Source organism: Ranitomeya variabilis, chromosome 2, assembly GCF_051348905.1.
Source record: "Ranitomeya variabilis isolate aRanVar5 chromosome 2, aRanVar5.hap1, whole genome shotgun sequence".
Classification (NCBI taxonomy): Eukaryota; Metazoa; Chordata; class Amphibia; order Anura; family Dendrobatidae; genus Ranitomeya; species Ranitomeya variabilis.
In genome coordinates this window covers 1,117,603,080-1,117,620,231 of record NC_135233.1, presented here as the reverse complement: position 1 = coordinate 1,117,620,231, position 17,152 = coordinate 1,117,603,080, and the positions used below count along the sequence as shown (strand labels likewise).

The window sequence follows — 17,152 nt, the reverse complement described above, 5'->3', positions numbered from 1 at the left end:
GACTGGGGGTAATATGCTGGAGACAGACTGGGGGTAATATGCTGGAGACAGACTGGGGGCAATATGCTGGAGACAGACTGGGGGCAATATGCTGGAGACAGACTGGGGGCAATATGCTGGAGACATACTGGGGGCAATATGCTGGAGACAGACTGGGGGCAATATGCTGGAGACAGACTGGGGGCAATATGCTGGACACACAGACTGGGGGCAATATGCTGGAGACAGACTGGGGGTAATATGCTGGAGACAGACTGGGGGCAATATGCTGGAGACAGACTGGGGGCAATATGCTGGAGACAGACTGGGGGCAATATGCTGGAGACAGACTGGGGGCAATATGTTGGACACACAGACTGGGGGCAATATGCTGGAGACAGACTGGGGGTAATATGCTGGAGACAGACTGGGGGCAATATGCTGGAGACAGACTGGGGGTAATATGCTGGAGACAGACTGGGGGTAATATGCTGGAGACAGACTGGGGGTAATATGCTGGAGACACACTGGGGGCAATATGCTGGAGACACACTGGGGGCAATATGCTGGAGACAGACTGGGGGCAGATTGCTGGACGCACTGGGGGCAGATTGCTGGACGCACTGGGGGCAGATTGCTGGACACACTGGGGGCAGATTAGTGGACACACTGGGGGCAATGCTGGACACACTGGGGGCAATGCTGGACACACTGGGGGCAATGCTGGACACACTGGGGGCAATGCTGGACACACTGGGGGCAATGCTGGACACGGGCAGATTGCTGGACACACTGGGGGCAATGCTGGACACTGGGGCAGATTGCTGGAGACACTGGGGGCAATGCTGGACACTGGGGCAGATTGCTGGACACACTGGGGGCAATGCTGGACACTGGGGCAGATTGCTGGACACACGAGGGGCAATGCTGGACACTGGGGGCAATGCTGGACACTGGGGGCAATGCTGGACACTGGGGCAGATTGCTGGACACACTGGGGGCAATGCTGGACACTGGGGCAGATTGCTGGACACACTGGGGGCAATGCTGGACACTGGGGCAGATTGCTGGACATACTGGGGGCAATGCTGGACACTGGGGGCAATGCTGGACACTGGGGGCAATGCTGGACACTGGGGCAGATTGCTGGACGCACTGGGGGCAGATTGCTGGACGCACTGGGGGCAGATTGCTGGACGCACTGGGGGCAATGCTGGACGCACTGGGGGCAATGCTGGACACTGGGGCAGATTGCTGGACACACGGGGCAATGCTGGACACTGGGGCAGATTGCTAGACACACTGGGGGCAATGCTGGACACTGGGGCAGATTGCTGGACACACTGGGGGCAATGCTGGACACTGGGGCAGATTGCTGGACACACTGGGGGCAATGCTGGACACAGGGGCAGATTGCTGGACACACTGGGGGCAATGCTGGACACTGGGGCAGATTGCTGGACACACTGGGGGCAATGCTGGACACTGGGGGCAATTCTGGACACTGCGGGCAATGCTGGACACTGGGGCAGATTGCTGGACACACTAAGGCAATGCTGGACACACTGGGGCAATGCTGGACACTGCGCCTGTGCGGCCGCCCTGCTTGTGAATCCCAGCCCCACACTCTGCATAATGCATAACACACTGTGGGGCTGGGATTACCAAGGTGGGTGGCCGCACAGGCGCAGTCTGCAAGCCTGGCTGTGACGTCAGATGGCCAGAGCTCTCTGCGCCTGCACCAAACAGCGATACACAGCGCAGGCACCGGATTTCATGGGTAAACAGTGCTGAGGGGGCGGTGCCCGGCGTTGAGTGACGGCAATGGGGGGGGGGGGCGCCAAACTCGGAATCAGCCCCGGGCGGCAAAAGCTCTAGCTACGCCAGTGCTTACAATCTATGAAGAAGTAGGGAAGACATGAAGAGTGAATGGTAAAATGTTCTTATATTGTACAATACATAATACACTAACTAGGGGGATTCTCATAATGCTGTATGAACCAGACACCAGCCAGTATGTGTACAAGTACAGACACAGAGGCCTATTAAGATGCTACAAGGGTCCTGATTTTGAAGAAAATTTTGCATGGGCAAAATGGGGATATTTAGAGAAGTGAGGTGACGCAAGAGGCCAGTCTGAAGAATTGTGTTTTTAGGGCACGCTTAAAACTCTGGGTATTGGGAATTAAATCAAATTGTTCTGGGTAGTGCATTCCAAAGAATTGGTGCAGCACGTGAGAACCTTGTTTTGTTGCAACTAAGCAACATGTAATAAGTATGGATCAGCAGCTACAGGACACGGGTCCAAAGACCAAGGATAATTGTGCAACTGGATATATGTGTCCAAATCTGCACTGCTGATAAAGATGGATAGCGGACGATATTCTTCAAAGCTTTATTAGCCCAACTATTAATCTGTTTGAAATAAAGCTTTGAAGAATATCGTCTGCCATCCATCTTTATCAGCAGCGCAGATTTGTACACATACACCCCGTTTCACCAGTCTTAGGTCATTAGCAGAACAGAGGACACAGGCAGGGTGGTAGACAGAGATGAGGGAAGAGAGGTAGGGGGTGCAGAACCATGGAGCCCTTTGTGGGTCAGAGTGATAAGTTTATATTGAACTCTGTAGCGGATGAGAAACCAGTGCAATGACTTGCACAGGGTGTAGGCATTGGTGTAGTGGTTGGACAGGAATTTGATCCAGGCTGCTGCATTCAGGATGGATTGGAGAGGGGAGAGTTTAGTAAGTGGGAGACTGATTAGTTGAGAGTTGCAATACAATGAATAAGAGCAACAATATATGTGGAGCGCCCCCAGACGCAGGGCCGTGGGGTACTCGGTACCGGGCCTCTCTGTCTCGGTCCTGGGGTTGTCACGGTGGCTAGACCCGGTCCGTGACCCTGCTAAGGGGCGTCCAATGAAAGGTGTGATGGTGGTGCGGGGTGCAAGGTGCGATGAATAACGAGGACACAGGGTTGCAGTCTCTTTACCTCTTTACTGAAGGCTTCAAGATCCGTAATCCAGAGCATTGCTAACAGGGCTGAGACCGGCCGGTCCAAAGGCACATCCAGAGTTTCCTTTGCAGGTGGAAATCAGTGCCTACCTTCTAGCGCCTGTGCGTTGTAGTACCTCCCTGCTGAGCACCACGGGATAGTCCTCACAACTGTTGTGTCTGTTTCTGATGTTCTTCTCTCACAACTTGTATCTGTTCTGATGTTCTTTCTCCGTCCCCCAGATGATATGGATAGGACGCACCCGTATGACGGATAGGCCTGGAGTTCTTCCGGGACCCTAGCGTCTCCCCTCTCCCACAATTGCCCCCTATGTCTGCTTAGGTGATTTAGGTGAGACAGCCAACCTATAATCAACTGTCCTGCCGCTGTTTGAAGTAATGCTTGGAGCCCAATACTTCCTCGGCGTTCCGGCCACCGGCTACGTGCCTCAGTAGGATGTTGCCTCGATCTTACGGCACGACTCCTACTGGCTTTATCTCCTTTTTGCTGCGATCTCGTTTCTCACTTCTCCACAATAAACCTCGCTTCATTTCCTTTCTTGGGATGCCACCGCATTCAAGTGCAGGCGCGGCTCCGTAACGTTCTGTTCTTTTCGCTAGGCCACTGTCAGGATCCCACCTCTGACAGAGACCCCCCTGAATCTTCCCCTGCTACACCCTCTGCCACAGGGTGTTGCCTGGATCCAACCCAGTCAGCTTCTGACTAACTTCCTATCCAGCCCCCAGTTTTACCAGATTGTGAGGAGTGGCCTAATACATAGAACCCTTTGCTCCTCCTGGTGGCCAGAATGTGAAGTGTAATGTGTGACTGTGATACCTGGTCAGGTGAACTCCTTAAGTGCCATCAGACGTACCATCACTCCCCTTAGTGGCGGAGCGTCAGTACTGCAACGACCAGGACTCTGGGGCGCTGCATATGTATCAATATATATGAAAATAAATAATGTGTTTATGTTCATTTTGTACAGATAAAACTTGAAAAAGGCCTTCATGGGTCGAAATGTAAAAAAATGGTCTCTATGGTCACTTGTGACAGTGGCAGGATTACTATCAGATATCATCTCCTATGGTTAGTCCATCTGGGTGGTGATGGGATTATTAAATAATTTTGCCCTTTATGATGATTCCATTCTGGGGGATGAGATTTTTTCCGATATTACCCTTAATGGTTAGTCCATAGTGATGAGCGAGTATACTCATTGCTCGGGTTTTCCCGAGCACGCTTGGGTGGTCTCCGAGTATTTGTTAGTGTTCGGAGATTTAGTTTTCATTGCCACAGCTGAATGACTTACAGCTACTAGCCAGGCTGAGTACATGTGGGGGGTTGCCTGGTTGCTAGGGAATCCCCACATGTATTCAAGCTGCCTAGCAGCTGTAAATCATTCAGCTGCGGCAATGAAAACTAAATCTCATAGCAGTCACAAATACTCGGAGACCACCCGAGGGTGCTCGCGAAAACCCGAGCAGCGAGTATACTCGCTCATCACTATTAGTCCATTGTGATGGTGGTCGGTTTGCTATCAGAATATCAATAGCACTAGTATCCCAATATTATTTAGTCCATGTATCTTCAGGATCATCAATACAGGTATCCCCAATATCATTTATTATTATGAATGCACAAGCTTGTATAGGGTGCCAGTCAGACAGATAAGTGTAGTGCACAGTGTGGGGATTACAGCTTATAGAGACGCCCATGCTATTATAAGGCGGGCTAACCAGCACTTTTGTAAGTGCACCCCAAAATGGCAAACATCTGAATTCCCCATGCAAACACTAAATGGCCTGGCTGCACCTTGCAAAATATGAAAAATATGTTACAAAAAAGATGTATAAAATATAAGTAGTATTGGTCGATATTTTTGTCAAAAAACGCAACCTCACAACCCGCATCAAGGGTCTTTAATATCTTGGGAGTCCCTACACTAAAAATTTAAAGCATTCACAGAAAAGGACATGAAATTCACAAAACATCAAAGAAAAAAGGCAGTTGGATTTATCAGCGCCCGGTAACAATATTAAAATTGTGCAAAATACTGATGAAGCAACCACTCATATACGGACTATCTATGGACGGGGTGCTTGCCTAGTATTATGAATGTACAGATAAGTGAATGATCGTTGTGAATGGTTGTTGTATCAGTGTTTTGCACCTCTGCTGCCTTTGCCATTACCATTGCAGTCTTCTGAAACCTGTAGAGCATTTAATATTTTAACCTGGATTTGGTGAATATGGCTCATTTTTGTTGCAAATTGTTCAGTGCTACAAGGTATAGCCAGGCTCTTTTTGTGTTGGCTTGGGGAATTTGGGAGATTGTCCTTTTAGGGTGCACTTATATAGTGCTGGGCAGCCCACTAATAGTTTTAAGGACAGGAACACAGATTTTCCCCCCTACACATTGCCTTTAGCACATGTGATAGCTAAACATTGCAATATTCTTTTTTTCTCAGCACGACCCAACATTCATCTAACAAGAGATACACAGAACCTGGAAAGGATCGACCTTGTGCATAATGCTTCACTCCAGACTCCAAAGCGACGAAATCGCAGAACAATATGTGAGCCCATGAAGATGCCCAGAACCTTTTCTGCAGAAATTCCATTACCTGTATTGCCTGGCCAGCATAGAAGTCTTCTACATACTAACTCCTGTTTTGGCAGAATGGACTGCGAGGACAGCCTGGAGTCTATCCCAGCTATGAGTTCCAGCTCGTATATCTGTATTGAGTGTGGACAGAGCTTCTCTCAGGAGGTTACATATGTTGAGCACCAGAAGTCACACAGCCCCACAAGTCGGGAGCCTGACTCTACCCTTGATGGGAGCAGCACTGTCTGTGATGTAAGTGGTTCTATGATACAAACTCAGAAGCAAAAGAAAACAGGCAGAGAGTTTCTGTGTATGGATTGTGGCAAAACCTTTATTGGGAAATCCAATCTTATAGTTCATCGGAGGGCACACACAGGAGAGAAGCCATATGGATGCTTCTTTTGTGGGAAACACTTTGGCAGAAGTTCTGTGCTAAGAAAACATGAACGGATCCACACCGGAGTGAAACCGTACACTTGTATCTACTGTGGGAAGCAGTTCAGTCAGAATTCAGGGCTGAAGAACCATGAAAGAATACATACTGGGGAGAAGCCGTATGCATGCATAGAGTGCGGGAGGAGATTCAGTCAGAGTTCTGATCTGATGGTTCATTATAGGACTCACACGGGGGAGAAACCATTTATATGTATTGAGTGTGGAAATAGCTTTATTCGCAGCTCAGACCTTGTCATACACCAAAGAACACACTCTGGGATTAAACCATTCACATGCACTGAATGTGGCAAAAGCTTTAGTCAGAGGTCCCAAATTATAAGGCACAGAAGAACTCATACAGGCGAGAGGCCATTTGCTTGTGATGTCTGTGCCAAAAGCTTTATCCTGAGCTCAGAGCTGAAGAAACATCACCGGGTTCACACAGGGGAGAAGCCGTATAAATGTAAGGATTGTGGGAAATCCTTCCGGCACTGTTCTAACATGAGCCGACATCAGAAGATGCATGCAGAGATTGAGCTTCTTTAGATTTATTACCATCCAATTGTCTGTTGTCTCAATATTTCTTTCAGTGTTCTTATGCCAAGCAGCAAATCTGTGACAGAAAGGACTGAGATACTGAGCACATGACAACTACTGCTGTAACAAGAACATTCCCCACTGCTTTCCTTATTCTGTGGCTGAAAATCTTCCCACATTGGTCACTAAATTTACAGGAACTTAACCTACATTTTTCATTGCACATAATTGTGTTTTTTTATTTGTACTTTTCTGTTTCTGAGAATAAATATTAATTGCTTGAAATGTTCAGAACCATCATTCAGGCGATCCACAGTCACCACTTCATTATCATTTAGCTTACACTGTTTCTTGTTGATTATCATCAAGTAACTTGATTGCATATACTGGTATGACAGCTCTCCGCTTTAACTTCATGGCCAGAAATGGGGAAGTAGTGGCACTATTTCAATAAATAAAATATACAGCCCTGCTAACTTCACTAAAGTGATCCTCCTATGGGGTGCTGCAAAGTGACTACACTGTGTTCCAAATTATTATGCAAATAACATTTCCTCCTATTTTCTCTAAATTACCTATCTGAATTGCAGTCATTGTTATTTTCCAGTCATCTACTATTCTAGTATAATTGCAATGTTTTGGAACAAACTGCCTATGAAAACAGAATCTTTTAAAAAAAAATAAACACTCAAAATGCATGTTCCAAATTATTATGCACAGCAGAGTTTTCAACCTTTTTTATTCTATTTTGAACAAAAAAATGGCCAATTGTGAAGTTATAAGCATTATCAGCTTATTAAAAAATGAAATCAAACCGTTTTCAAGTGAAAACTTTATTCTAGGTGATGTTACATTTGCACATAGGACCCCTTGTTCGAAAGAAGCTTCTGAACTCTCTCGTCCATTGAATTTGTGAGTTTTTGGATGGTTTCTGCTTCAATTGTTTTGCATGTGGACAGAATACCCTCCCAGAGCTGTTGCTTAGATGTGAACTGCCTCCCGCCATCATAGACACTCCTTTTGATGATGCTTCAGAGGTTCTCAATGGGTTTGAGGTCAGGGGAAGATGGTGGCCACACCATAAGTTTGTCCTCTTTTATGCCCATAGCAGCCAGAGATGCAGATGTGTTTTTTGCAGCATGAGACGGTGCATTATCATGCCTGAAAATGATCTTGCTGCGGAAAGCACGGTTCTTCCTCTTGAACCATGGCAGGAAGTGTTGTTTTAGAAACTACACGTAGATTATGGAGTTCATCTTTACCCCTTCAGGGATCATAAAGGGGCCGACAATCTCTCTCCCCATGATTCCAGCCCAAATCATTACTCCACCTCCTCCTTGTTGGCGCCTTAGCCGTGTTTTCATGGGGTGTCCATCAAATACTCCATCCATCTGGACCATCGAGCGTTGCACGGCACTCATTGGTAAACAAAACAGTTTGGAAGTCAGTTTTCATGTATCGTTTGGCCCACTGGAGCTGTTTCTGCTTGTGTGCAGTGGATAGAGGTGGTCAACAGGATGGCTTACGCACCTCTGAAGGACCTTGCATCTTGTTGTTCTGAGGACGTTGGAGGCACCAGGAGCTTCAAAAACTTGTCTGCTGCTATGACAAGGCATTTTTGCAGCTGCTCTTTTAACCTTACGCAATTGCCTGTTGTAAAGAGTCCTCAATTTTTCCTTATCAGCACGCACACGTGTGTGCTGGGAATCAGCTACATACTTCTTGATTGTGCGATGATAACGATGAAGTGTCTTCGCAATGTTGATTGTAGTCATGCCTTGACCTAAATACTCCACAATTTGTTGCTTCTCAGCAGCCGACACATCCTTTTTCTTTCCCATTTTGGTAAAAAATGTAGGCTGCTTAATAATGTGGAACAGCCTTGTTGAGTAGTCTTGCCTTTATTTGGACACACCTGCCAAACTAATTTGCATAGGTATCTGCAATTGCTTTCAGTGATATAAAGAGCCCTGACACACATCACCATCAATGAGTTTAAATGACAAACAAAAAAATTCTAACCTTATCACTCCTAAACTCTTTGTGCAGAATCATTTGGAACACAGTGTATACATTTATCATATTTGGTCACCCCACCTGGTGATCACAATTTGCCTTCCCCTGCTTCCTCCAATGAGACTGGCATGTGGCCTTCTGGCTCTGACATGACCACCACAATTTCATAAGGAGCAGTGATCTATTCCACTGTTATGGTGGAATGGTGCAGTCTTAACCCGACATTCCACTCCTCATTTTTCTGCAGTGGCCATTGTGTTGGTGGTGAGTGTGGATCCATCGTGCCACTGGGTGGGCTTACCCTGGAGGGGCATAACTAAGTGGCTACCTTGTCTTCACTAGTGCCTCTGATGATGAAAATAGGTTGGCCCGTTAGGGTAGCCACAAGGTGCCACTCCAGTGCAGTGCCCGGACCTGCAGCAGCTGACCTAGGGGTCATGACAGGCATATGAAGCACCAAGGGAGTAAGCAGAGACGTGGTCAGGAAGTAGGAGGCAGACAGCAAAGGTTCAGAATACGAAGCCAGGGTCAGTAGAGGAGAGGTCATCAGAGAGATTGGGTATACAATTTTGTTCGGTAACAGAAGAGTCAATACAAACATGCATTTAGACAGAACACTAGGGACAGACTGCTGCTAGATTAAGTTCAGGCAATCTGAGGAGGGAGGAGCTGCCTAATATATCCCCTGCTGGCAGAACATATGTCAGGGAAGTTAAACTCTGCAGGACACACAGGGGTTAAATTCCTGCAAAGTCTAGCCAAGACTCCCTATAGCTAGGTGGAGATTCTCCAGCAAGATGAGGAAGCAGCAGTGCTGGAATGCTGCAAGAGGGGTAGTACAACGTGATGGACTGAGACTTAGGGTACCGTCACACAGTGCCATTTTCATCGCTACGACGGCACGATTCGTGACTTTTGCAGCGTCGTATAAGTATCGCTCCAGCGTCGTATACTGCGGTCACACGTTGCAATACACGGCGCTGGAGCGATAATTTCATGACGTATTTGCGATGTAGAAGCCGTTGGTTACTGTGCGCACATCGTATACAACCTGTGTCACACAATGCAATCATGCCGCCACAGCGGGACACTAGACGACGAAAGAAAGATTCAAACGATCTGCTACGACGTATGATTCTCAGCGGGGATCCGGATCGCAGTAGCGTGTCAGACACAGCGATATCGTAAATGCATCGCTGGAACGTCACGAATCGTGCCGTTGTAGCGATCAAAATTGCACTGTGTGACGGTACCCTAAGAGGAGCAGAGCGGTGAGCACAGTGAGTAGGACAGCGCTAAGAAAGCGTGCAAGTTACCAGTGTGACAGCCATCTTGGATGGAAGAGGACTGGAAAGCAAATATGAATAGGGAAGACTGCAAGAGGGAAACAGGTACGGAGACTATACATAACAAATGTCACTTTTCATTGTCATTGTGACCGAATTTTGTCGATCTTGAGGAAAAATGCTCAGGAAACAACACGAATCCGAATGTGCTACATTCATGCCGAATTTGAGATTGTTAAATTGTTTTAAATGAGTTCGCTCATCTCTATTCATGACCCAGAGTACAATAAACATGACATTACAGTACAGGAGGTGCCGAAGATGGTCTGGTGATGAAGAGACTGAAGAGGGCCTGAACAGCGGTACAAGTTAGTGTAATTGGTTTTAACCTACTTCTATTGTGCCCTAGGCTCTTGTAAGAAACTAGAGCATAGTAATGCACATGTTCTTGCGAGTATTGATGTGTAGGCTTTGTACTCCTTGATCCCTCATTCAAAAGGTCTTGAAGCGATGGGTCACTACCTTAGGAGCAGGGGACACCATCCGATAAATCATAATGACTTTATTCTCAACTGTCTGTATTTTCTTTTGACAAGGAATGCCTTCAACTTTGATGAAAAGTAATTCCACCAGCTCAGGAGCACTGCGATGGGGAGTCCTTGTGCCCCATCGTATGCAAATTTGCTCCTGGGCTGGTAGGAGGAAGCCATAGTCTTTGGTGAGACAGGCATAAATGGCAACATTTTACTATAATAATAATCTTTATTTATATAGCGCCAACATATTCCGCAGCGCTTTACAGCTTAGCAGTTTCAAACACAACAGTCATAAGTAGCAACGTTGGCAATACAATAATTAAAGCAAAATAAGACGACCCTGCTCGTGAGAGCTTACAATCTACAATGAGGTGGGGGAGATACAAAGTACAGGTGTGTATTTACAATTATGTATTTACAATGATGGTGCAGCCATCTTCAGGGGGTGGGGGATAGATGAAGATAGTGAATGGGCTACACACACAAACATAAAATGACTGATTAGTCATCAAACCCATCTTTTCAGGAAAGCCTACAGCCTGCACTGACCCGCTGCCTCCTCATCACTACTGAAGCTACCGCCTCACCAACACCGGAGCTGCAGCAACCCTCAACCTATTGTCTCCTTCCCCATAATCCTGTAGAATGTAAGCCCGCAAGGGCAGGGTCCTCGCCCCTCTGTATCAGTTTGTCATTGTTAGTTTGTTTACTGTAAGTGATATCTGTAACTTGTATGTAACCCCTTCTCATGTACAGCACCATGGAATCAATGGTGCTATATAAATAAATAATAATAATTAATTAGTGAACGTGATATGCCGCTCTGAACAAATGTGTTTTGAGGGAGCGCCTAAAACTATGCAAATTGTGGATGGTCCTAATATCTTGGGGTAGAACATTCCAGAGGATTGGCGCAGCACCGGAGAAGTCTTGGAGTCGGGAGTGGGAGGTACGGATAAGTGCAGAGTTTAGTCGAAAGTCGTTTGCAGAGCGCAGTGGTCGGTTAGGCAGATAGACAGAAATGAGGTAGGAGATGTAGGGGGGTGCCGCACTGTGGAGAGCTTTGTGGGTGAGAACAAGTGTTTTAATTGTATCCTGCAATGAATGGGCAGCCAGTGTAATGACTGGCGAAGAGCGGACACGTCCGAGTAACGATTAGCTAGATGGACAACCCTGACTGCTGCATTAAGGATAGACTGGAGAGGGGAAGGCCGAGTAAGGGGGAGGCCAATTAATAGAGCATTGAAGTAGTCCAGGCGTGAGTGGATTAAGGCGACAGTGAGGGTTTTTGTTTTTTCCATGGTGAGAAAAGGACGGATTCTAGAGATTTTCTTTAGGTGTAAGTGGCACGAGTGGGCAAGAGATTGTATATGGGATGTGAAGGAGAGATCGGAGTCAAACTTAACACCCAGTCAGAGCACCTGCTGCCGGGGTGTTATTATGGTGGCACCCACAGAGAGGGAAATGTCAGATTTAGGGAGGTTAGTAGATGGCGGGAGCAGAAGAAGTTCAGTTTTGGAGAGGTTGAGTTTCAGATAGAGAGCGGACATGATGTTAGAGACTGCGGACAGTCACTGGCGTTCTGTAGTACAGCGGAAGTAAGGTCAGGGGATGATGTGTATAGTTGTGTGTCATCAGCATAAAGATGGTACTGAAAGCCAAATCTGCTGATGGTCTGTCCAATTGGGGCCGTGTAGAGGGACAAGAGAAGGGGGCCAAGGACTGAGCCCTGCGGTACCCCGACAGTGAGAGGAAGAGGAGATGAAGTGGAGCCAGAAAACAGAACACTGAAGGAGCGTTCAGAAAGATAGGAGGAGAACCAGGAGAGAGCAGTGTCCTTAATGCTTAGTGACTGGAGCCTAGAGAGTAGGAGAGGGTGGTCAACAGTGTCGAAAGCTGCAGAAAGGTTGAGAAAAATGAGCAGAGAGTGGTCACCGTTACATTTTGCTGTCAGAAGGTCATTGGTCACCTTGATGAGTGCCGTTTCTGTCGAATGTAGGGGGCGGAAACCAAACTGTGAAGGGTCTAAGAGGGAATGAGTGGAGAGCTAACGGGTAAGGCGGGAGTAGATCAGGTGCTCCAAGTGTTTAGATATGAAGGGGAGATTGGAGACCGGTCTGTACACTGTGTTCCAAATTATTATGCAAATAATATTTCCTCATATTTTCTCTAAATTACCTATCTAAATTGCAGTCATTGTTATTTTCCAGCCATCCACTATTCTAGTATAATTGCAATGTTTTGGAACAAACTGCCTATGAAAACAGGATCTTTTTTTAAAAAAATAAACACTCAAAATTCATGTTCCAAATTATTATGCACAGCAGAGTTTTAACCTTTTTTTTAATTTTGAACAAAAAAATGGTCAATTGTGAAGTTATAAGCATTATCAGCTTATTATAAAATGAAATCAAACAGTTTTCAAGTGAAAACTTTATTCTAGGTGATGTTACATTTGCACATAGGACCCCTTGTTCGAAAGAAGGTTCTGAACTCTCTCGTCCATTGAATTTGTCAGTTTTTGGATGGTTTCTGCTTCAATTGTTTTGCATGTGGACACAATACCCTCCCAGAGCTGTTGCTTAGATTTGAACTGCCTCCCGCCATCATAGACACTCCTTTTGATGATGCTCCAGAGGTTCTCAATGGGGTTGAGGTCAGGGGAAGATGGTGGCCACACCATAAGTTTGTCCTCTTTTATGCCCATAGCAGCCAGAGATGCAGATGTGTTTTTTTGCAGCATGAGACGGTGCATTATCATGCATGAAAATGATCTTGCTGCGGAAAGCACGGTTCTTCCTCTTGAACCATGGCAGGAAGTGTTGTTTTAGAAACTCCACATAGATTATGGAGTTCATCTTTATCCCTTCAGGGATCATAAAGGGGGCAACAATCTCTCTCCCCATGATTCCAGTCCAAAACATTACTCCACCTCCTCCTTGTTGGCGCCTTAGCCGTGTTTTCATGGGGTGTCCATCAAACAGCCATCCTCCACTCCATCCATCTGGACCATCAAGCGTTGCACGGCACTCATCGATGAACAAAACAGTTTGGAAGTCAGTCTTCATGTATCGTTTGGCCCACTGGAGCCGTTTCTGCTTGTGTGCAGTGGATAGAGGTAGTCGACAGGATGGCTTACGCACCTCTGAAGGACCCTGCATCTTGTTGTTCTGGGGATGTTGGAGACACCAGCAGCTTCAAAAACTTGTCTGCTGCTATGACAAGGCATTTTTGCAGCTGCTCTTTTAACCTTACGCAATTGCCTGTTGGAAAGAGTCCTCAATTTTTCCTTATCAGCACGCACACGTGTGTGCTGGGAATCAGCTACATACTTCTTGATTGTGCAATGATCATGATGAAGTGTCTTGGCAATGTTGATTGTAGTCATGCCTTGACCTAAATACTCCACAATTTGTTGCTTCTCAGCAGCCGACACATCCTTTTTCTTTCCCATTTTGGCAAAAAATGCAGGCTGCTTAATAACGTGGAACAGCCTTCTTAAGTAGTCTTGCCTAGGGTTGAGCGAAACAGATCGGTCATTTTCATAAGTCGCCGACTTTTGGCAAAGTCGGGTTTCATGAAACCCGACCCGATCCCAGCGTGGGATCGGCCATGCGGTACACGATCTTCGCGCCAAAGTCATGTTTCACATGACGCTTAAAGCGCCATTTTTCAGCCAATGAAGGTGCACGCAGAGTGTGGGCAGCGTGATGACATAGGTCCTGGTCCCCACCATCTTAGAGAAGGGCATGGCAGTGATTGGCTTGCTTTCTGCGGCATCACAGGGGCTATAAAGGGGCGTTCCCACCGACCGCCATGTTACTGCTGCTGATCTGAGCATAGGGAGCGGTTGCTGCCGCTTCGTCAGAAGCAGGGATAGCGTTAGGCAGGGTAAATTAAGCCCCAAACCGCTTGTGCTGTAGCGATTTTTGGGACAGTGGAGGCTCAATTTCTGTGCAACAGCTCTGTGGGTTATAAGGTTCCCTGATAGCTGCGTTGCTGTGTGTACGCCACTGTGCAAACCAACTGCTTTTTTCAAAGCACAAATCCTGTTGCTCCTTCCTTTCTGCACAGCTATCTTGTTTGTTTGTCCACACTTTTGACTTTTGTGTGCAGCACTCCTTTTTATTGCTGCCTGCCACACTTTTGTGAGATTACTGTAGGGAGATAGTAATTGTAGTACTTTTTTTTTTGTTATATCTCTTCAAGCCACTTTCTGCCACAGAAAACCTACTGTATAACAGTGTGCCTGATTTCTTCCTAATTCTCCCATAAAAAAAAAAAAAAAAGTGGGAGATTAAGACTGGCCAATCTGCATTAGTGCCAGTCCTGTGTGTGGCTTCTGTCTTTTTTTTCTGCCACAGAAAACCTACTGTATAACAGTGTGCCTGATTTCTTCACAATTCTCCCATAAAACAAAAAGAAAGTGGGAGATTAAGACTGGCAAATCTGCAGTAGTGCCAGTCCTGTGTGTGGCATCTGTCTTTTTTTTCTGCCACAGATAACCTACTGTGTAGCAGTGGGCCTGATTTCTTCACAATTCTCCCATAAAAACAAAAAAAAAAGTGGGAGATTAAGACTGGCAAATCTGCATTAGTGCCAGTCCTGTGTGTGGCTTCTGTCTTTTTTTTTCTGCCACAGAAAACCTACTGTGTAACAGTGGGCCAGATTAAATCACTTGTCTCACATATCCCCCAAAAAAATTAAAATAAAGGGAGAATAATCTTGCCAAACCTGTGCATGTGTGCGAGTGCTGTCTGTGGTATCTGTCAGTCATTTTGTGCCACAGGAACTATACCGTGATATAGTGGGCCTGATTCAATCCCTTGTCTCCCATATCAAAAAAAAGAGGGACATTTCTATTGCCAGTGTGTGCATCTGTGTCAGTCCTGTTAGTGCCATATCTGCCAGCCTCTTTCTGCTAATCAAACTGTGTTGTGTAATACAGTGGCCCTGATTTTTCCCTGCATTCTCCCACACATAAAGAGGGACATTTCTATTGGCAGAGTTTTGATCTGCGTCACTCCTGTTAGTGCCATATCTGCCAGCCTTTTCTGCTAATCAAACTGTGTTGTTGTGTAATACAGTGGGCCTGATTTTTCCCTGGATTCTCCCACACATAAAGAGGGACATTTCTATTGCCAGTGTGTGCATCTGCGTCACTCCTGTTACTGCCATATCTGCCAGCCTCTTTCTGCCAATCAAACTGTGTTGTTGTGTAATACAGTGGCCCTGATTTTTCACTGCATTCTCCCACACACAAAGAGGGACATTTCTATTGCCAGTGTTTTTATCTGCGTCACTCCTGTTAGTGCCATATCTGCCAGCCTCTTTCTGTTAATCAAACTGTCTAGTGTAATACAGTGGGCCTCATTTTTCACTGCATTCTCCCAAACATAAAAAAGAGAGATTTACATTCCCAACAAGTTCACGCACACCTTGTACCTGGTTTTACAGGACCACATAACGGTTGTTAGTTTGGTAACATTTTTCCAAGAATGAGGAAGTCTGGCGGAAGAGGTCATGGCCCTGGGCGGTCAGTGTCAGCTGGTAATGATGGTAGTGGTGGTCGTGGAGCATCAGGTGGTCGTGGGAAAAGCAGTATAGCCCCTGTCTCGAGTTGTTGAGCCAGCGTCATTGTCTGGGTGCACAAGGCCTCGAAGGCTCCCTTTTCTGGGAGTAGGAAAACCGCTTTTGAAGCTGGAGCAGCAGGAACAAGTATTGGCTTTCATTGCTGACTCTGCCTCTAGCTCTTTCGCCTCCTCCTCGGAAAGTGCCAAATGTCAGAGCAGTGCGTCGTCAGTGGATGCTCCCAGTCAGGAACAAGTCGCTTCCTTGTGTCCTTCACCCAGAACAACAGTGAAGGCTGCGTCAGGCGACACAACTGGTTACTCCATGGAGCTCTTTACACATTCCGTGCCTGGGTTAGAAAGGGAAATTGTTAACAGGCCATGCCCATTACAAGATGAATCGGACATGGAGTGCACAGATGCACAGCCAGATTATTATGCTGTTCCTTTGACTCAGATCAGAACATTGCCCTCGCAGTGTAGTGATCCAGAATCTGACCCCGATGAGACTATGGAGCCCCGTCACGAACGCTATAGCACTGTCGGGGTCGTAAAACGACAATTACCCTTCCTTCACCAGTCATTCCCAATTAATATGTGTGCAGGGCATCTGGTACCGGATAAGAATAAATCAGACAGGTAGCTGGTTCAAACTTAGTTAATGCCCCGTGCATCCACACATGTCTGCAGCGGTCACACCAACTGGCTTTATTCTAAAATACACAATACTATATTGAGTGTTAGGGGAAGGCGTGCATTAGGCGGGGTTTAAGCTAGCATCCAGTCTTTCTGATTTGTTCTGACGTCTTCTGGTGGATTCCTCCTTTTCTTCACATTCCTTAAGTTTCGTTTCTGAGGAAATGGCTTAACCCTTCGGTCACTAACCTGAAACGAAACTGAACTCTGGCGACCATCTTTAAATACAATTACATATGCATTAGCTAGCAGATAGGAAAAACTTATTGTTTCACAGTATAAAAGTATAAAAGTACAAAAAGAGTATAAAGATATATATATTTTCACCTTGACAATCCCCCCTAAACACTAAGTTTTTCCCTTAAAGAAAGATCCTTCGAGACTGTCCATGTGATGGGAAAAGGGGAGGTGGATTTCTTCATCCAGACACCTCAGAAACTCTCCCCTAGCGAGAGGCCTCCAGGCAGCTGAACCCTTCACTAACCTCACATGG

The 17,152-nt window shown here is 46.3% G+C and overlaps 1 protein-coding gene across 2 annotated transcripts in view; it reads left to right on the top strand.

Annotated features, from left to right (window-relative positions):
• Positions 1-6,834, top strand: part of LOC143810259 (uncharacterized) — a 144,860-nt gene extending 138,026 nt beyond the window's left edge. For both annotated transcript variants that reach the window (XM_077293126.1, XM_077293127.1), the window contains exon 3: positions 5,447-6,834. In XM_077293126.1, the coding sequence (XP_077149241.1) occupies positions 5,447-6,564 (1,118 nt within the window). In that variant the 3' untranslated portion in view covers positions 6,565-6,834. The remainder of the gene's footprint in view (positions 1-5,446) is intronic.
• Positions 6,835-17,152: the final 10,318 nt, after the last annotated feature.